The sequence below is a fragment of the Lagenorhynchus albirostris genome, chromosome 8 (assembly GCF_949774975.1).
Source record: "Lagenorhynchus albirostris chromosome 8, mLagAlb1.1, whole genome shotgun sequence".
Lineage (NCBI taxonomy): Eukaryota > Metazoa > Chordata > Mammalia > Artiodactyla > Delphinidae > Lagenorhynchus > Lagenorhynchus albirostris.
Window position 1 is genome coordinate 85,662,147 of NC_083102.1, and position 15,845 is coordinate 85,677,991.

The 15,845-nt window shown below is 40.3% G+C and overlaps 1 protein-coding gene across 13 annotated transcripts in view; it reads left to right on the forward strand.

Annotated features, from left to right (window-relative positions):
- GSAP (gamma-secretase activating protein) overlaps positions 1-15,845 on the forward strand; it is a 234,015-nt gene that overhangs the window by 64,823 nt on the left and 153,347 nt on the right. For all 13 annotated transcript variants that reach the window (XR_009542043.1, XR_009542040.1, XR_009542039.1 and 10 more), the window contains exons 20-24: positions 6,339-6,467; positions 7,326-7,384; positions 8,081-8,112; positions 10,427-10,488; positions 14,156-14,251. Coding sequence is in view for 1 of the 13 variants with exons in the window: in XM_060157225.1 (XP_060013208.1) it covers positions 6,339-6,467; positions 7,326-7,384; positions 8,081-8,112; positions 10,427-10,488; positions 14,156-14,251 (378 nt within the window). In the remaining 12 variants the exon portion in view is untranslated. The remainder of the gene's footprint in view (positions 1-6,338; positions 6,468-7,325; positions 7,385-8,080; positions 8,113-10,426; positions 10,489-14,155; positions 14,252-15,845) is intronic.

Below are 15,845 nucleotides of genomic sequence, written 5' to 3' on the forward strand. Positions count from 1 at the left end.
TCTGAATATAGGTCTTTTGTCTCCTTAGGTAGGTTTATTCCTAGGTATTTTATTCTTTTTGATGTGATGGTAAATGGGAGTGTTTCCTTAATTTCTCTTTCAGGTTTTTCATCATTAATGTATAGGAATGCAAGAGATTTCTGTGCACTAATTTTGTAACCTGCTACTTTACCAAATTCATAGGTTAGCTCTAGTAGTTTTCTGGTAGCAACTTTAGGATTCTCTATGTATAGTATCATGTCATCTGCAAACTGTGACAGTTTTACTTTTTCTTTTCCAATTTTGATTCCTTTTATTTCTTTTTCTTCTCTGATTGCCATGGCTAAGACTTCCAAAACTGTGTTGAGTAATAGTGGTGAGAGTGGACAACCTTGTCCTGTTCCTGATCTTAGAGGAAATGGTTTCAGTTTTTCACCATTGAGAATGATGTTGGCTCTGGGTTTGTCATATATGGCCTTTATTATGTTGAGGTAAGTTTCCTCTATGCCTACTTTCTTTTTATCATAAATCAGTGTTGAATTTTATCAAAAGCTTTTTCTACATCTATTGAGATGATCATATGGTTTCTCTCCTTCAATTTGTTAATATGGTGTATTACATTGATTGATTTGGTATACTGAAGAATCCTTGCATTCCTGGGATAAACCCCACTTGATTATGGTGTATGATCCTTTTAATGTGCTGCTGGATTCTGTTTGGTAGTATTTTGTTGAGGATTTTTGCATCTGTGTTCATCAATGATATTGGCCTGTAGTTTTCTTTCTTTGTGACATCTTGGTCTGGTTTTGATATCAGGGTGATGGTGGCCTCGTAGAATGAGCTTGGGAGTGTTCCTCCCTCTGCTATATTTTCGAGAAGTTTGAGAAGGATAAGTGTTAGCTCTTCTCAAAATGCTTGATAGAATTCACCTGTGAAGCCATCTGGTCCTGGGCTTTTGTTTGTTGGAAGGTTTCTTTCGTTTTGTTTTGTTTTTTTTTTGCGGTACGTGGGCCTCTCACTGTTGTGGCCTCTCCTGTTGCAGAGCACAGGCTCGGGACGCACAGGCTCAGCAGCCATGGCTCACGGGCCCAGCCGCTCCGTGGCATGCGGGATCTTCCCGGACTGGGGCATGAACCCGTGTCCCCTGCATCAGCAGGCGGACGCTCAACCACTGCGCCACCAGGGAAGCCTGTTTGTTGGAAGATTTTTGGTCACAGTCTCAATTTCAGTGCTTGTGATTGGACTGTTTATATTTTCTGTTTCTTCCTGGTTCAGTCTCAGAAGGTTGTGCTTTTCTAAGAATTTGTCCATTTCTTCTATGTTGTCCATTTTATTGGCATATAGTTGCTTGTAGTAATCTCTCATGATCCTTTGTATTTCTGCAGTGTCAGTTGTTACTTCTCCGTTTTCATTTCTATTTCCGTTGATTTGAGTCCTCTCCCTTTTTTCTTGATGAGTCTGGCTCATGGTTTCTCAATTTTGTTTATCTTCTCAAAGAATCAGCTTTTAGTTCTATTGATCTTTGCTATTGTTTCCTTGATTTGTTTTTCTTTTATTTCTGACCTGATCTTTATGATTTCTTTCCTTCTGCTAACTTTGGGGGTTTTTGGTTCTTCTTTCTCTAATTGCTTTAGGTGTAAGATTAGCTTGTTCATTTGAAATGTTTCTTGTTTCTTGAGGTAGGATTGTATTGCTATAAACTTCCCTTATAACTGCTTTGGCTGCATCCCATAGGTTTTGGGTCGTCGTGTTTTCATTGTCATTGGTTTCTAGGTATTTTTTAATTTCTTCTTTGATTTCTTCAGTGATCTTTGGTTATTTAGCAGTGTATTGTTTAGCCTCCATATGTTTGTGTGTTTTACAGATTTTTTCCTGTAATTGATATCTAGTCTCATAGCATTGTGCTCGGATAAGATACTTGATACAATTTCAGTTTTCTTAAATTTACCAAGGCTTGATTTGTGACCCAAGATATGATCTATCCTGGAGAATGTTCCATGAGCACGTGAGAAGAAAGTATATTCTGTTGTTTTTGGATGGGATGTCCTATAAATATCAGTTGAGTCCATCTCATTTAATGTATCATTTAAAGCTTCTGTTTCCTTATTTATTTTCATTTTGGATGATCTGTCCATTGGTAAGAGTGGGTTGTTAAAGTCCCCTACTCTGATTGTGTTACTGTCGATTTCCCCTTTTATGGTTGTTAGCATTTGCCTTATGTATTGAGGTGCTCCTATGTTGGGTGCATAAATATTTACAGTTGTTATATCTTCTTAGATTTACCCCTTGATCATTATGTAATGTCATTCTTTGTCTCTTGTAATAGTCTTTGTTTTAATGTCTTTTGTCTGATATGAGAATTGTTACTCCAGCTTTCTTTTGATTTCCATTTGCATGGAATATTTTTTTCCATCCCCTCACTTTCAGTCTGTATGGGTCCCTAGGTTTGAAGTGGGTCTCTTGTAGACAGCATGTATATGGGTCTTGTCTTTGTATCCATTCAGCCAGCCTATGTCTTTTGGTTGGAGCGTTTAATCCATTTACGTTTAAGGTAGTTATTGATATGTATGTTCCTATTACCATTTTCTTAATTGTTTTGGGTTTATTATTGTAGGTCTTTTCCTTCTCTTGTGTTTCCTGCCTAGAGAAGTTCCTTTAGCATTGTTGTAATGCTGGTTTGCTTGTGCTGAATTCTCTTAGCTTTTGCTTGTCTGTAAAGCTTTTAATTTCTCCATCGAATCTGAATGAGATCCTTGCTGGCTAGGTTGTTGGTTGTAGGTTTTTCCCTTTCATCACTATATTTCCTGCCACTCCCTTCTGGCTTGCAGAGTTTCTGCTGAAAGTTCAGCTGTTAACCTTATGGGGATTCCCTTTTATGTTATTTGTTGTTTTTCCCTTGTTGCTTTTAATATTTTTCTTTGTATTTAATTTTTGATAGCTGATTAATACGTGTCTTGGCCTGTTTCTCCTTGGATTTATCCTGTATGGGACTCTGTGCTTCCTGGACTTAATTAACTATTTCCTTTCCCGTATTAGGGAAGTTTTCAACTATAATCTCTTCAAATATTTTCTCAGTCCCTTTCTTTTTCTCTTCTTCTGGGACCCCTATAATTCGAATGTTGGTGCATTTAATGTTGTCCCAGAGGTGTCGGAGACTGTCCTCAATTCTTTTCATTCTTTTTTCTTTATTCTGCACCGAGGTGGTTATTTCCACTATTTTGTCTTCCAGGGCACTTATCCGTTTTGCTGCCTCAGTTATTCTGCTATTGATTCCTTTTAGAGAATTTTTAATTTGATTTATTTTGTGGTTCATCATTGCTTGTTTGCTGTTTAGTTCTTCCAGGTCTTTGTTAAACGTTTCTTGTATTTTCTCCATTCTATTTCCAAGATTTTGGATCATCTTTACTATCATTATTCTGAATTCTTTTTCAGGTAGACTGCCTATTTCCTCTTCATTTGTTTGGTCTGGTGGGTTTTTGCCTTGCTCCTTCATCTGCTGTGTTTCTCTCTCTTCTCATTTTGCTTAACTTACTGAATTTGGGGTCTCCTTTTCACAGGCTGCAGGTTAATTGTTCCAGTTTTTTTTTGGTGTCTGCCCCGAGTGGGTAAGGTTGGTTCAGTGGGTTGTGTAGGCTTCCTGGTGGAGGGGACTGGTTCCTGTGTTCTGGTGGATGAGGCTGGATCTTGTCTTTCTGGTGGGCAGCACTGCGTCTGGTGGTGTGTTTTGGGGTGTCTGTGACCTTATGATTTTAGGCAGCCTCTCTACTAATGGTTGTGGTTGTGTTCCTGTCTTGCTAGTTGTTTGGCATAGGGTGTCCAGCACTGTAGCTTGCTGGTCGTTGAGTAGGGCTGGGTCTTAGTGTTGAGATGGTGACCTCTGGGAGAGCTTTTGCTGTTTGATGTTACGTGGAGTCAGGAGGTCTTTGCTGGGCCAATGTCCTGAACTTGGCTCTCCCACGTCAGAGGCACAGGGTTGACACCTGGCTGGAGCACTAAGACCCTGTCAACCACATGGCTCAGAAGAAAAGAGAAAAAAAGAAGAAAAAAAATAATAAAATAAAGTTATTAAAATTAAAAAAAATGAAGAAGTTGGGGCTTCTCTGGTGGCACAGTGGTTGAGAGTCCGCCTGCTGATGCAGGGGATGCGGGTTAATGCCCCGGTCTGGGAAGATCCCGCATGCTGTGGAGTGGCTGGGCCCGTGAGCCATGGCCACTGAGCCTGCGCGTCTGGAGCCTTTGCTCCACAACAGGAGAAGCACAACAGTGAGAGGCCTGCGTACTGCAAAAAAAAAAAAAAAAAAAAAAAGAGTTATTTAAAAAAAGAAAAAGAAAGAAAGAAGAGAACAACCAAACCAAAAAACAACTCCACTAATGATAACAGATGCTAAAAAGTATATACTAAAGAAGAAAAAAAAGAAAAAAACGGACAGACAGAACCCTAGGACAAATGGTAAAAGCAAAGCTATACACACAAAATCACACAAAGAAGCATACACATACAGAAAAAGAGAAGAAGGAAAAACATATATATATCTATATATAAAAAAAAGAAGAGAGCAATCAAATCAATAAACAAATCTACCAATGATAATAAGCTCTAAATACTAAACTAATGTAAACATAAAACCAGAAACAAATTAGATGCAGAAAGCAAACCCCAAGTCTACAGTTGCTCCCTAGGTCCACCACCTCAATATTGGGATGATTTGTTGTCTATTCAGGTATTCCACAGATGCAGAGTACATCAAGTTCATTGTGGAGATTTAATCTGCTGCTCCTGAGGCTGCTGGGAGAAATTTCCCTTTCTATTGTTTGTTTGCACAGCTCCTGGGTTTCAGCTTTGGATTTGGCCCCGGCTCTGCATGTATGTCACATGCAGAGGGAGTCTGTTCTTCGCTCAGACTGAGGGGGTTAAAGGAGCAGCTGATTAGGGGGCTCTGGCTCACTCAGACTGGAGAGAGGGAGGGGTATGGTATGTGGGGCAAGCCTGCGGCGGCAGAGGCCAACATGACATTGCAACAGCCTGAGGAGCGCCGTGTGTACTCCTGGGCAAGTTGTCCCTGGATCACGGGACCCTGGCAGTGGCGGGCTTCACAGGCTCCCGGGAGGGGAGGTGTGGATAGTGACCTGTGCTCGCACACAGGCTTCTTGGTGGCGGCAGCAGCAGCCTTAGTGTTTCATGACCGTCTCTAGTGTCCGCACTGATAGCCATGGCTCACGCCTGACTCTGGAGCTTGGTTAGGCGGTGCTCTGAATCCCCTCTCCTCACGCACCCCAAAACAGTGGTCTCTTGCCTCTTAGGCAGTTCCAGACTTTTACCCGGATTCCCTCCCCAGCCAACTAATTTCTGAAACAGCAAGTTAGTTTTATTACGTAACTCACTTTACTGATACTTCAGCATCCATTTTGAGCCCGTTGTGACTATCCTTTCAATAAGAATTTGGGTGATGTGCTATTACTTAACAAAAGGGCATTTTTCTTGACTGAGGCATCTTTTTTAAGTTCTCTTTTCTCCCTTGTAATACAGCCAAGTCTGTTTGCACAGTAGACATTAACTCACTTTGTTTTATGGCCACACATTGCACCCTCGACCCCAGTCAAATCTTTTATAACTGCATATGTTTTGACAAGAAAGTGTGTATCATAAATCTATCTTCATTAATTTGCAAAAACTATTTTCTGTCAGGATATCCCTCAACATTAAAAAATGTATTACTCTTGCATTTTGTTTAAAAATGAACATAATGGGTATTTTTTGCTTCAGGGTAGTACAATGATATCAATACATCAAAAACCTAGATGGGATGGTCGCCAACTAATTCTGTCTTGGAGTATTTGACAACTGACTGTGAAAGGAGTTCATTTCACCTTTCTGATTCCTGAGTTTTGAAAAAGATCCTTTGGAAGTAAATGAACTTAGTGGGAAAGTAACCCTATTCTTCCACGTGTTCCAAATCTTGTGCACATTCTCTCACCAAACATGGCATTGTTGACACAATCTGAGTCAGAAAAATGGGTCTCTGGGGAGGAAATGATTTGATGTGTTCAGTGTAGGCTTCCCCACTTAGCCCTCACCCAGGGGAGTCCTATTGGCTTAGGGAGGTGAGCAGCTCTCTCTGTGTGTAAAAGGGACTCGAAAAGGAAGGGAGGAAGGCAAGCCTCTTCTGGTCTATTTTAGAATTCCTATCGGGGCAAGAAAGCCATGCTTTGTGGGAAGTGTGCACTCAGAAATGCTGCCTCATGAGAGCTAAGGAAGTGAAGTGAGCCCAGCTTTGCAGCAAGGCTTGCGTGACCCTTGCCGAGTACTTTGGGCCACAGGACCTGTTTCTCAAGCTCACCAATGATTTTATCTCCTACAGGTGCATAGCTTTAAGGGCTACTGGGAAAAACTGAACTCCAACCTGGAATATGTTAAGTACTCCAAGCCACACTTACACTATAACAACAGCATGGTCAGGAGAGAGTGGCACAGCCTGATCTCAGAAGAGGTATGTGTGGGTTCCTGAGCGCAGAGCAAGAAGCAGAAGCCCAGCCGATTAGGTTCGGTGATGCCCTTAGGCCATTAGGCTGGCCCGTGTTCCAGCACTCTCCCCACTTGCCAGGCACTGCTTATTAATACTGCTGATCCCCGGTAGGGAGACCAAGGTGCTTCTCTGACCTCTCTTCTCTTGAAGACGAAATTCAAGTGCAAAGAGGTTAAAGGACACACATGGCATGTTCATAGTAGAAGTGGGATTAACATCCGGGTCTCAGATGTGTTTTTGTGCTCCTTGTGTAGTTAAAAATTGATTAAAAAAAAAAACCTGGGTGTTCCCAAAGTAGTGGTTGCTAGGGGTTAGGGATGGTTGAAAGGAAAAGAGTGAATGTGACCCCTATCAAGGGATAGCACAAGGGAGATCTTCGGGGTGATGGAGCATTTCTGTATCTTGATTATGGTGGTACATTGTGGTATGTGAATCTACACATGTGATAAAATGACAGCACTATACGCTCACTGTACCAGTGCCAGTTTGCTGATTTGTGTATTGTACTGTAGTTATTTATAGAAGATGTAAACACTGAGGGAGACTGGGTAAAGAGTACATGAGCTGTCTGTAGCATTGTTGGATATAGTTGTAGTGTTGTTGTATATAATATGTAGTTGACTTGCAACTATATAAAATATGTAATAGTTTCAGAATAAAACTTTTTTAGAGCAATTGTTAAAGAATTTAGGTGTTCTGATTACCTGGAAAGTACCTCTCTTTTTTCTGAACTCTTAACTATATTGTATTATGACCTCAGTGTGAAAAATGTCACCCACAAAACCTTCACCTTCCACACTTTTGACGTGTTCTCACTCCTAGAAAAAAGGAAAAAGAAGGTCCACGGTGTATGTGAGAAATATTCTTGATAATGCAATAAAGTAAGTAAAATGAGGGATTATTGTAGCTGTAAGATGGTTATATTTTGCAATTACTTTCTTGGCTACCTTTCAGGGAAGTAGCTTACTTTTGTTGCATATCCTCAGCAAGATGATGCTATCAGCTTATTAACGCAGCCACCTGACCCCTATTCTGGAGTTTGGAGCTGGAGTTTCTAGTGGGAAAAATTTATATGTTAAACCTTTTAGATTTGCATCCTGGGGCTAGATGACTTACAAGGGATAAGTGGTAAAGAAAACTCTTATTAGTTGAGCACTTTAGAGGGGTACAAACATTAGGTTGATTTTAAACAAGTGTAAGTGGGCTGGTGAGCTTGCTCTTATTTTGAAAGCATATTTTCTGGGTAGATGAGTCATCTCGGAGTGCCATAAGCATAGGCCCCATTCCAATCCCTGTTCTATTTTCTGTTCCCCTTATTTCCAATAACTGAGAGCTGTAATTGTTCTAAATTATTGTCATTGTTTGCACTAAAGAGTTTTGAGATTTTATAAATTGCCTAATGTGGCTTTTGCCAAGTTGATTAAAGTTTTTGAGGTTTTCAGCAGCCTGAGAACAGTTTCTGCGGTGGTTTGATGGGTTTTTAAAGGAGGATATCTTTGTATGGTGGTGTGGCTTTCGTTGTTTTTTTTTTTGAATAATGCTTCCTTTGTGAATAACATTGGCTAATTTCTTTGTAGGGTGATTTCTAACCTAGAAGCAAGGAATTTGGGTAAGAAAATAAAATAAAGCGTTCTGGATTTCAGTCAGTGTTTTGTAATACCATTCTTCCTCCCACTGGGGGTTGGCAGGGAAATCCCTTCCACTAGTGCTGTGAAGGCAGCACCCTTTACTATTTTCCCATCAGAGTGGCCACCCAGCTCCTTCCATGTCTCTCTTGGCACCAGGTCCTTTGGGGACAGCTGCTCTTGCCGAGGAGTCCCTGACTGTTTGTTTTCCTTCTGTTTCCCCACAGAACTGATCGAATTAACATGCCCTCTGGCTGTCCTCCCAGGGTGTAGTTCCCCTGGGCTTAGAGCTGCTTTCTCTCCAGCTGTCTGATCATACAAGGATCTTTGACTTGTATGTTCCTTTCATTTCGGTTAGCACTTGGGCACTCCCTGGGCTAGGTCACAGGGGCACAAAGACGAGGGGCCTCTAGACAAGCAGTGTGGGTATGGGGGGAGAGTATGGACTTAGAGGCGGACAGAACTGGGCTTAAACTCCAGCTTGGCCACCATGTGCTTTTAGGCAAGCCATTTATCCATTTTGTGCGTTGTTCTCCTCAGGGCAAGCGTGAGGAGAAAATGAGAGTCAACAGGGTCGTGTTTACAGTGCCCAGTCCCTGGCTTGGTACATGGGATACCTGACATGGCTGCTTTATCTTTAGTGTGTGAGGAAGAAATGCTAGCACATAGCCTCTAAACCAGGGGACAGGCATTACGCAGCTGCAGGGTGCAGGGGGTGAGGGGCTAGGTCAGGAGTGGGGACGAAGGTTGTAAAGGCTTCCCACGGCGGGGTGATGTCCGAGTTAAGTCTTGACAAAGAAGGGGAACTTAGCCAGGGGAAACTGGGAGGAGAGGATGCTAAGCGTATTCAATATAGGCTTTTTTGGTGATTTTGTCTGTGGAACTCTTTCAGACTTCCTAAAGGTCAGCCTCCATTATAAAAGGAGCTGTTGTTTTTATGTCCCACTTCTGTTTCATGGGCTTGGATGTTTAGGTATATGCTGGGTGACCCTAACGGACATTATTTTATATGATGCGTTGCCGCACATCCTGCAGCTGTGCGCACAGCCCGCATGAGCTGTGAAGTCACTGAGTAGCCCCGGGAACCAGGCCATCTAGGCCTGAAGCCAGGGCTCTGCCACCAGCACCAGGCAGGAGGAGTCCGCCAGGGGTGTGAGTGAGCATGCAGGCTCCCCTCCTTGCGTTGCTAGGGGATTTGCACTGTGGGAAGTGCTGCCAGTCTGGCTGAGGTTCCTGTGTGTCCTCTGATCCCACGACTGGGTAGAACTCCTGTTCTTGTACTTCAGGCCTGTTTGCGTCCCGTTACTAGTTGTTCTCACTTGATGACCTTCAGGGAACTTGCCCCTTCCTCTCATGTGCTTTGGTTGTGCTAGTTTCCTAGGAAAAATGTCACTGTCAGAGATGGAACATTCCTTGTGAAGTTCAAAACAGCTGTGAAAACTACTGGGCTCTAGTTTTGAATTGTTTACCATGAAGGCTGTGTAGGATCCAGTTAGGATTTATCTCAAGGGGTCAAGAGGCATCCGTGCCCTCCCACACGGAGTCCTCAGCCCCCTGACCAGGGCAGTTCCGCCTGTTGACGGGCTCGTGACTCAGGTTCTGGGAGAGGAAGGTGGGGCACGAAGGTGCCGTTAGCGGAGCGTTAGGGCAGATCTTCCTAGAGACAGCGTTTTCCTGTCCCCCCAGTCTTGCTGGTGCGGTGCAAATCAAGGTGGAGAAAGTGCCATTTGGTTTAACCTTACATGCCACTCTTCCATCTCAGTTAGCTACCTTTTCAGTCCCATAACTTGTGCCAATTATTCTTATTTACCCCAGTAACTGACTGGTCTCGCCTCAGTTACTCTATAAACTACAAGTTGGAGTCAGAAAGAAGGGCGTCATGCGCCCCTTCACTAAGTCCCCATCCCTGGGTTTGCCCCTCCCTTAGGGTTTAGAGAGGGCCCAAGTCATTCATTCTCCTATGAAGCAGAGGATCTTAGTGGTGAGTCTTCACACTGAAGAGAAATCAAAGTCAGAGTATATTGGTGTTGGGAACGTGTTCCTTGTTTTCTTTCTTTCTTTCCCAGTTTCTGCCTCTCTGGTTCACAGCTCTCTCGCTCTCTCTCTCTCTCTGCATATCACTAAGCGGTAAGTTGCAGCATGTAGAACTAGGTCACACTGAATGAAAAATTTTCATCCCATCAGGGAATTGTTATGTTTTCCCAGTGACTCAGAGAAGGGAAACCCAGGCTGAGGCCTCCTCCTTCCAGCCCATTCCCGAAAACCACCCTGCTTGACTGTTGCTCTCTTTAATTTCAGAGCCAAGATTAACACCCCTCTTCCAGGAGGAAGACAACCACCAGCGGCTGCTTATGGGGCTGGTAAGTGGTCTGTGGGCTGTTCAGTGCTGGTGAACAGTGGGCTCCAAGGAAAGGAGGAAGGGCTAGATTGTACTTCTCATTCTGTTCTTGTTTTTCATTCACTCTTTCAACACAGGGTTGTTGCCAGTCACTCACTGTAGGCTCAGCGGTGAGGAACACATATATAATTTCTGCCCTCTTGGTACTTGTAGTCTTGTGAGAGAGACATGAATTAATCAGTGACCCCAATAAATGTATAATTATAAAACATCATAAGGAAATGTATAGCACTGAGAGTTTTTAAAATAGGAAACAGCAGCGTCTCTGTAGCATTTGTATTTGGGTTTAAAATACAACGGGATAAAGTATTTTTTCTCAAGAGGTCCTACCACTAGGAAGACCAAAGAGATGTAAATCAAAATAAATTAATTGAAGAACAGGATTGGCAAATAAATCCAAAATCTTAAAAAAAAACTATTAAACATCTGAGAAGTCTAATAAAATATTTTTAATACTGTGCAGGCTTAGGAATGGGATAATCTATTACCTTAAATATAGGTAGTTGAAAAATATGAGAAAAATATGTGTAAATACATATTCATACACTTAAAAATTCTAGTTAAACAAAGTTTCCTTGGCAACTAGAAATGACCAAACTTGAGCCAAGAAGAGATAGAAAGCCTGAAAGCATAATAACCATAAAATAATTTGGAAAAAATATGAAAGATTATCTCCAAAAAAGGCCCCAAGTTATTTAATAAGTTTGTGCTTTCAGACTTTTAAGGACCAGATCATTCTCATGTTATGTAAAGTATTTTTGAAAAAAAGATGGGAAGCTTCTTAATCACTTTAAAAAGCCAGCATAACCTTAAAACCAGAATCCGACAGTGACTACTTACGGTTATGAATATAGATACTACAGGCGTAATTAAAATACTTCCCAGTGCTCTATTTGAAAATACAGCATAGCCACATGGGCTTCTTTCTAGGAAGGCTTAATATTAGAAAATATATTAATGTAATTCATCACACGACTAAGTCAAAGAGGAAAAAAAAGATTCTATAGGTGCTAAAAGTTGATAAAAGTAAAATTCCACTCCTGGAATTTTAAACAAAGTATAGTCTAATACTAATAGCCAGCATCCTTCTTCATGTCACATTGGAGGCATTCCTATTAACGTCAGAAAGAAGTTAAGTATCCTTGCTATTTTCACTAAAATTTTATGTTGTTTTAGAAATTCTAGCCAATGCAATAAGAAATGAAAGTAAAAGAAGATGCTATGATTGTCTAATGCAACAAACAAAATAATCAACTGGGAAAATAATAAAATTAAAAAATAAAAAAAATAATGCTGCAAATTAGTAAGCTGGTGATGCTATATTTATTTTCTTTTTGATTAGGATTAACCAGTTAAAAAAGATAACGAAAAACAGTGTATTATTTCCAAATCCTTAGCATCTAACTTTAGTAAAATTATAAACAAAAAGCCAGTGAAATTTCTCTGACAGTTGACTGACTCACTTGACAAAATAAAGAGGAATGGGACTGGCGTTACGAGATATCTAAATGTGTTGTTGGTCTACAATAATTGGAACAATATGGTGCTGATACAAAGATAGACAGGAGGCTCTAGTTTAAATTTGGGTATTTGGTGTATGATAAAAATGAGGCATTTAAAAATCAATGTGGAAAGAAATAATTTTCAATCAATCAATCAATGCCTCACTATTTGGAAAAGACAGTTAAGTTAGATTCTTCCCACCCCAAATACCGCCACTTTATATCATAAACCAACAGAAATGTCAGGTTAAGGAGTCATATAAAAATTTTAAACTGTGTGAAAGAATTTGAATAAAATAAGGGGACAGTTAAAAAATACTGAGAAAGCCTTTTAAGTGTATTATTGAACATAAACCTACAGGAGAAGATTGACTGAAAACTTAGAAGAGAACAACAGAAAGGCAATACATTTAGAAAAAAGTATTTGCCACATATGTGATAAAAGAATAACATTTGGCATGTAATGTTTATAAATCAGTAAGAGAACAACACACTGGAAGGGAAATGGACAAAAGCTGTGACCAGTGAATTTTCAAAAGTTAATTTAGGCCAAGAGATCTTGAGTTGGGGCAGGGTAAGAAAGAGAATGCTTAACATTACTATAATCAAATGACAAACAGAATAAATGTTTTTCTTTGTTTGTCTTTTTTTTTTTTCTATCAAATTGACAAAAATTTAAAAATCATACTAGGAAAGTTCAGGGTACAGGGAATTTGACAGCCTCATGAGATGGAATTGGAAATTAATATAACCACAGTGGAAGCCATTTTAGCAATGTCTCTGTAACCTTAAGTAGGGACCCAATGAATTCCATTTCTAGGAATTTAGCCTGACAAAATAATCGAGCATATGGCAAGCAACTTTTGTGTAAGGATTTTTTGGTGGTATTTGTAACAATAGTAAAGGAAATATCGCATATGTATAAGAAGGGAATAAATAATTCAATTATAGTATTTTCATAAAATTGGACACTGTGCAGCCATTACAACTAGTGTGATAAAGAATATTTAATGACATAAATTATTATGTGAGAAAAAGCAGATTGTAAAATATTAGAATGAGTGTGCAAACTGAAAAAAGGAAAATAAAAAACCCAAAGTGTTAATGTAGATGGTAGGATTATGAGCAATTTAAATTTTCATCTTTATGCTTATTATAGAAAAATTGAAATGCACAAAAATATGCATTATAACTTACACAGAAAAAAAATAATTTTTTTTAAAGCCTAATCAATTAGCACATGCCGGAGACTGAATTGAAATAATATACCACTCTGTCTTGGCCCAGGATGCCACGGGCTAAGGTTTACCCAGTGTGTCTGTCGTAAATGTAAATCTGCTAAAATAGAAGGTATATATACTTGTGTTGTCAGTTGTACAATTCCCATGGTGTTTATTGATGCAAAGATTTCTCTAGCCAAGAGGGTTTGTAGCTGATCAGGCCATTTAGGCAAAAGCGAGAAAAAAAGGAAGAAAAGGAGAGAAAAGCAAAAAGTGGGAGGGCTGGGAATGCCACACTGATTGCGGAGCCCCAGGGATGGTTAGAAGAGTGTGGCTATAGAAACAAGCCCATTTGGAGGCACTAGGCTAAATATATCCATACCTTTACATGTCAGGGAGCTGCGTGGAATGTCTTAACCACTGTGCAGAGAGAGATACCTGGTGCATTTCCTTTTACTCCATCCTCTGTCCTTGCAAACACCCAAATCCTGTCCCTTCCCGCCACCCCCATTAGCATAGTCATTCCACGTTTAGAGTTGTTCCCGTTAGCTCTCCATAGCCAGGCGCAGTAGACTTCAATCCTTTGGTAGATCCCAAAGCCTTTGACTGCTAAGCTAGTGACTTCCACTGGCTTCTTTGGAGAATTCTCAGCAGGGCTGGGAGCCTGGCTCTCAGCTGTTGACTGGACTTTGGGTGAATCATAAGTCATTCCTCTCGAGGAAAATGGTGGTGCCCCCTGATTTATGCCCATTAAGGAACATTGTGGGTTATGCATTTCTGCTAGTGGGATCTTCAGGTCCAATATCTTTCATATTGATAGGAAGTGTTAATAAATGAATAGAATTCAAACCAGTTGCAGGTGTGATTGGGTAGGTTGTGACTTATCTAATCTATATTCTGTTTTCAGATGGTGTCTGAGCTAAAAGACCATCTTTTGAGACATCTACAGGGTGTAGAAAAGAAGAAAATTGAACAGATGGTTCTGGACTATGTTTCAAAACTGGTTGGTTTTGCTTTATCTTCTCTACCCGACCCACCCCTGCTCAACCGCTTGGTCTCTGGGTGTATAGTTCCCAGTATGTGGTTCAGTAGGTTTTTCGTATTAGGTTTTTTGGAGCTCTCCCATCCTCAAACTTGTATATGTGGTGCTGTAGATTGAAGAAAGGGGGAAAAGAACCAAAAAACAAAGAGAATGTGGCTCTGGCAGTGGCTTATTGCACTCCCTTGCGGTAGTGGTTATACGCTCATGGAAGCCTGGAACAGTGATGAATTCAGCAGTGGTTGCCAAATGTTCATGTCATCTTGTCATCTTCCAGCTCCTTAGTAAACCATAGGTAGTGTTTTCTGTACGTGGAGGTTTCTGCAAACATGAGAGAGCTTGAACTTCAATTCTTACTTAGCTCCAACAGCCCAATTAGGTGAGATTCCAGCCCAGTTGTATAAATACTTACCACGTTCCAGAGTCTGCTGATGAGATTGGCATCCCATTTACCTGGTAGCCACTCATTGAAATTGTGTGATCCATGTGTAAATAGAAGTGATGCAGCTGGATTGAAATTTGAGGCTGTCTTGAGTCTTTCAAAACGCATATGGAGTTGAGGCCTCACCCTACTTAGAACCTGCAAATAATAAGATGGATAAAAATTTTTAAGTATTTAAATATACAGAAAGAGAAAGAACACTGCAACACTCCATTTCTCCAGGTTTGCATAGGACCAGTGTGTAAATGTGAACAAATATTTTTGCATTGAATTCTGGAAGATTAGTTAAATTTATTAGATATGGCCCTGATTTAATTTCATGTTTAACTTTTAAAGTTTTCTGCCTTACAGGGAACTATATTCAATAATGGAAAAGAATATTAAAAGAAGAGTGTCTATATGTGTAGAACTGAGTCACTTTGCTGTACAGCAGAGATTGGCACAGCATAGTAAATCAACTCTACTTCAATTAAAACAAATTAAAAAAAATAAAAACAAACGAAAAAGAAATACAGAAAGAAATCTTCCATTTTGGAAAACTGGGTAGTGGCAGAATGGCTCTGTGAATGGAGTGTGAGCTCTTGGATAACACTTGCTTAATGAGTGTTTGTTGAATTAAAACAACTCCCCAAAATGCTCCCAAGTGCCACCCATTGATTTATTTCTATAGTAAAGTGCGTGCATGGAAGTAACTCACTCAAATCCTTTGTTGGTCATATGGCCATAGAGACGGTTCATAGTTAATTAGTCGGAATAAAGTTGCGGAATATATTTTAAAAAAAGTTTTCTGCCTTTGTTGCAGTCATTAGTATCTGGTTTAAAATCATATATTTGAATTTCTATGGTAAGGTTTGACTTTCAGAGTTTTAGTATAGGAGGAGAGGTTGGTATTTGCATATACTAATGTTTACAAGCAGGGCACTGAAACTTTCTTAAATAATAATTCTTTGCAGTTGAACGATACCAAGGGGCTCACTTTATGAATGTGTTACTGATCTTCCCCATGTTGATACTAACCTACTTTCTTTGTCCTTTCATAACACACAGTTATTTAACACATCACCAACCATCTTTCTTTCTGTTGACTTTAAATTTCATCTTCCAGAATGTAAAGGT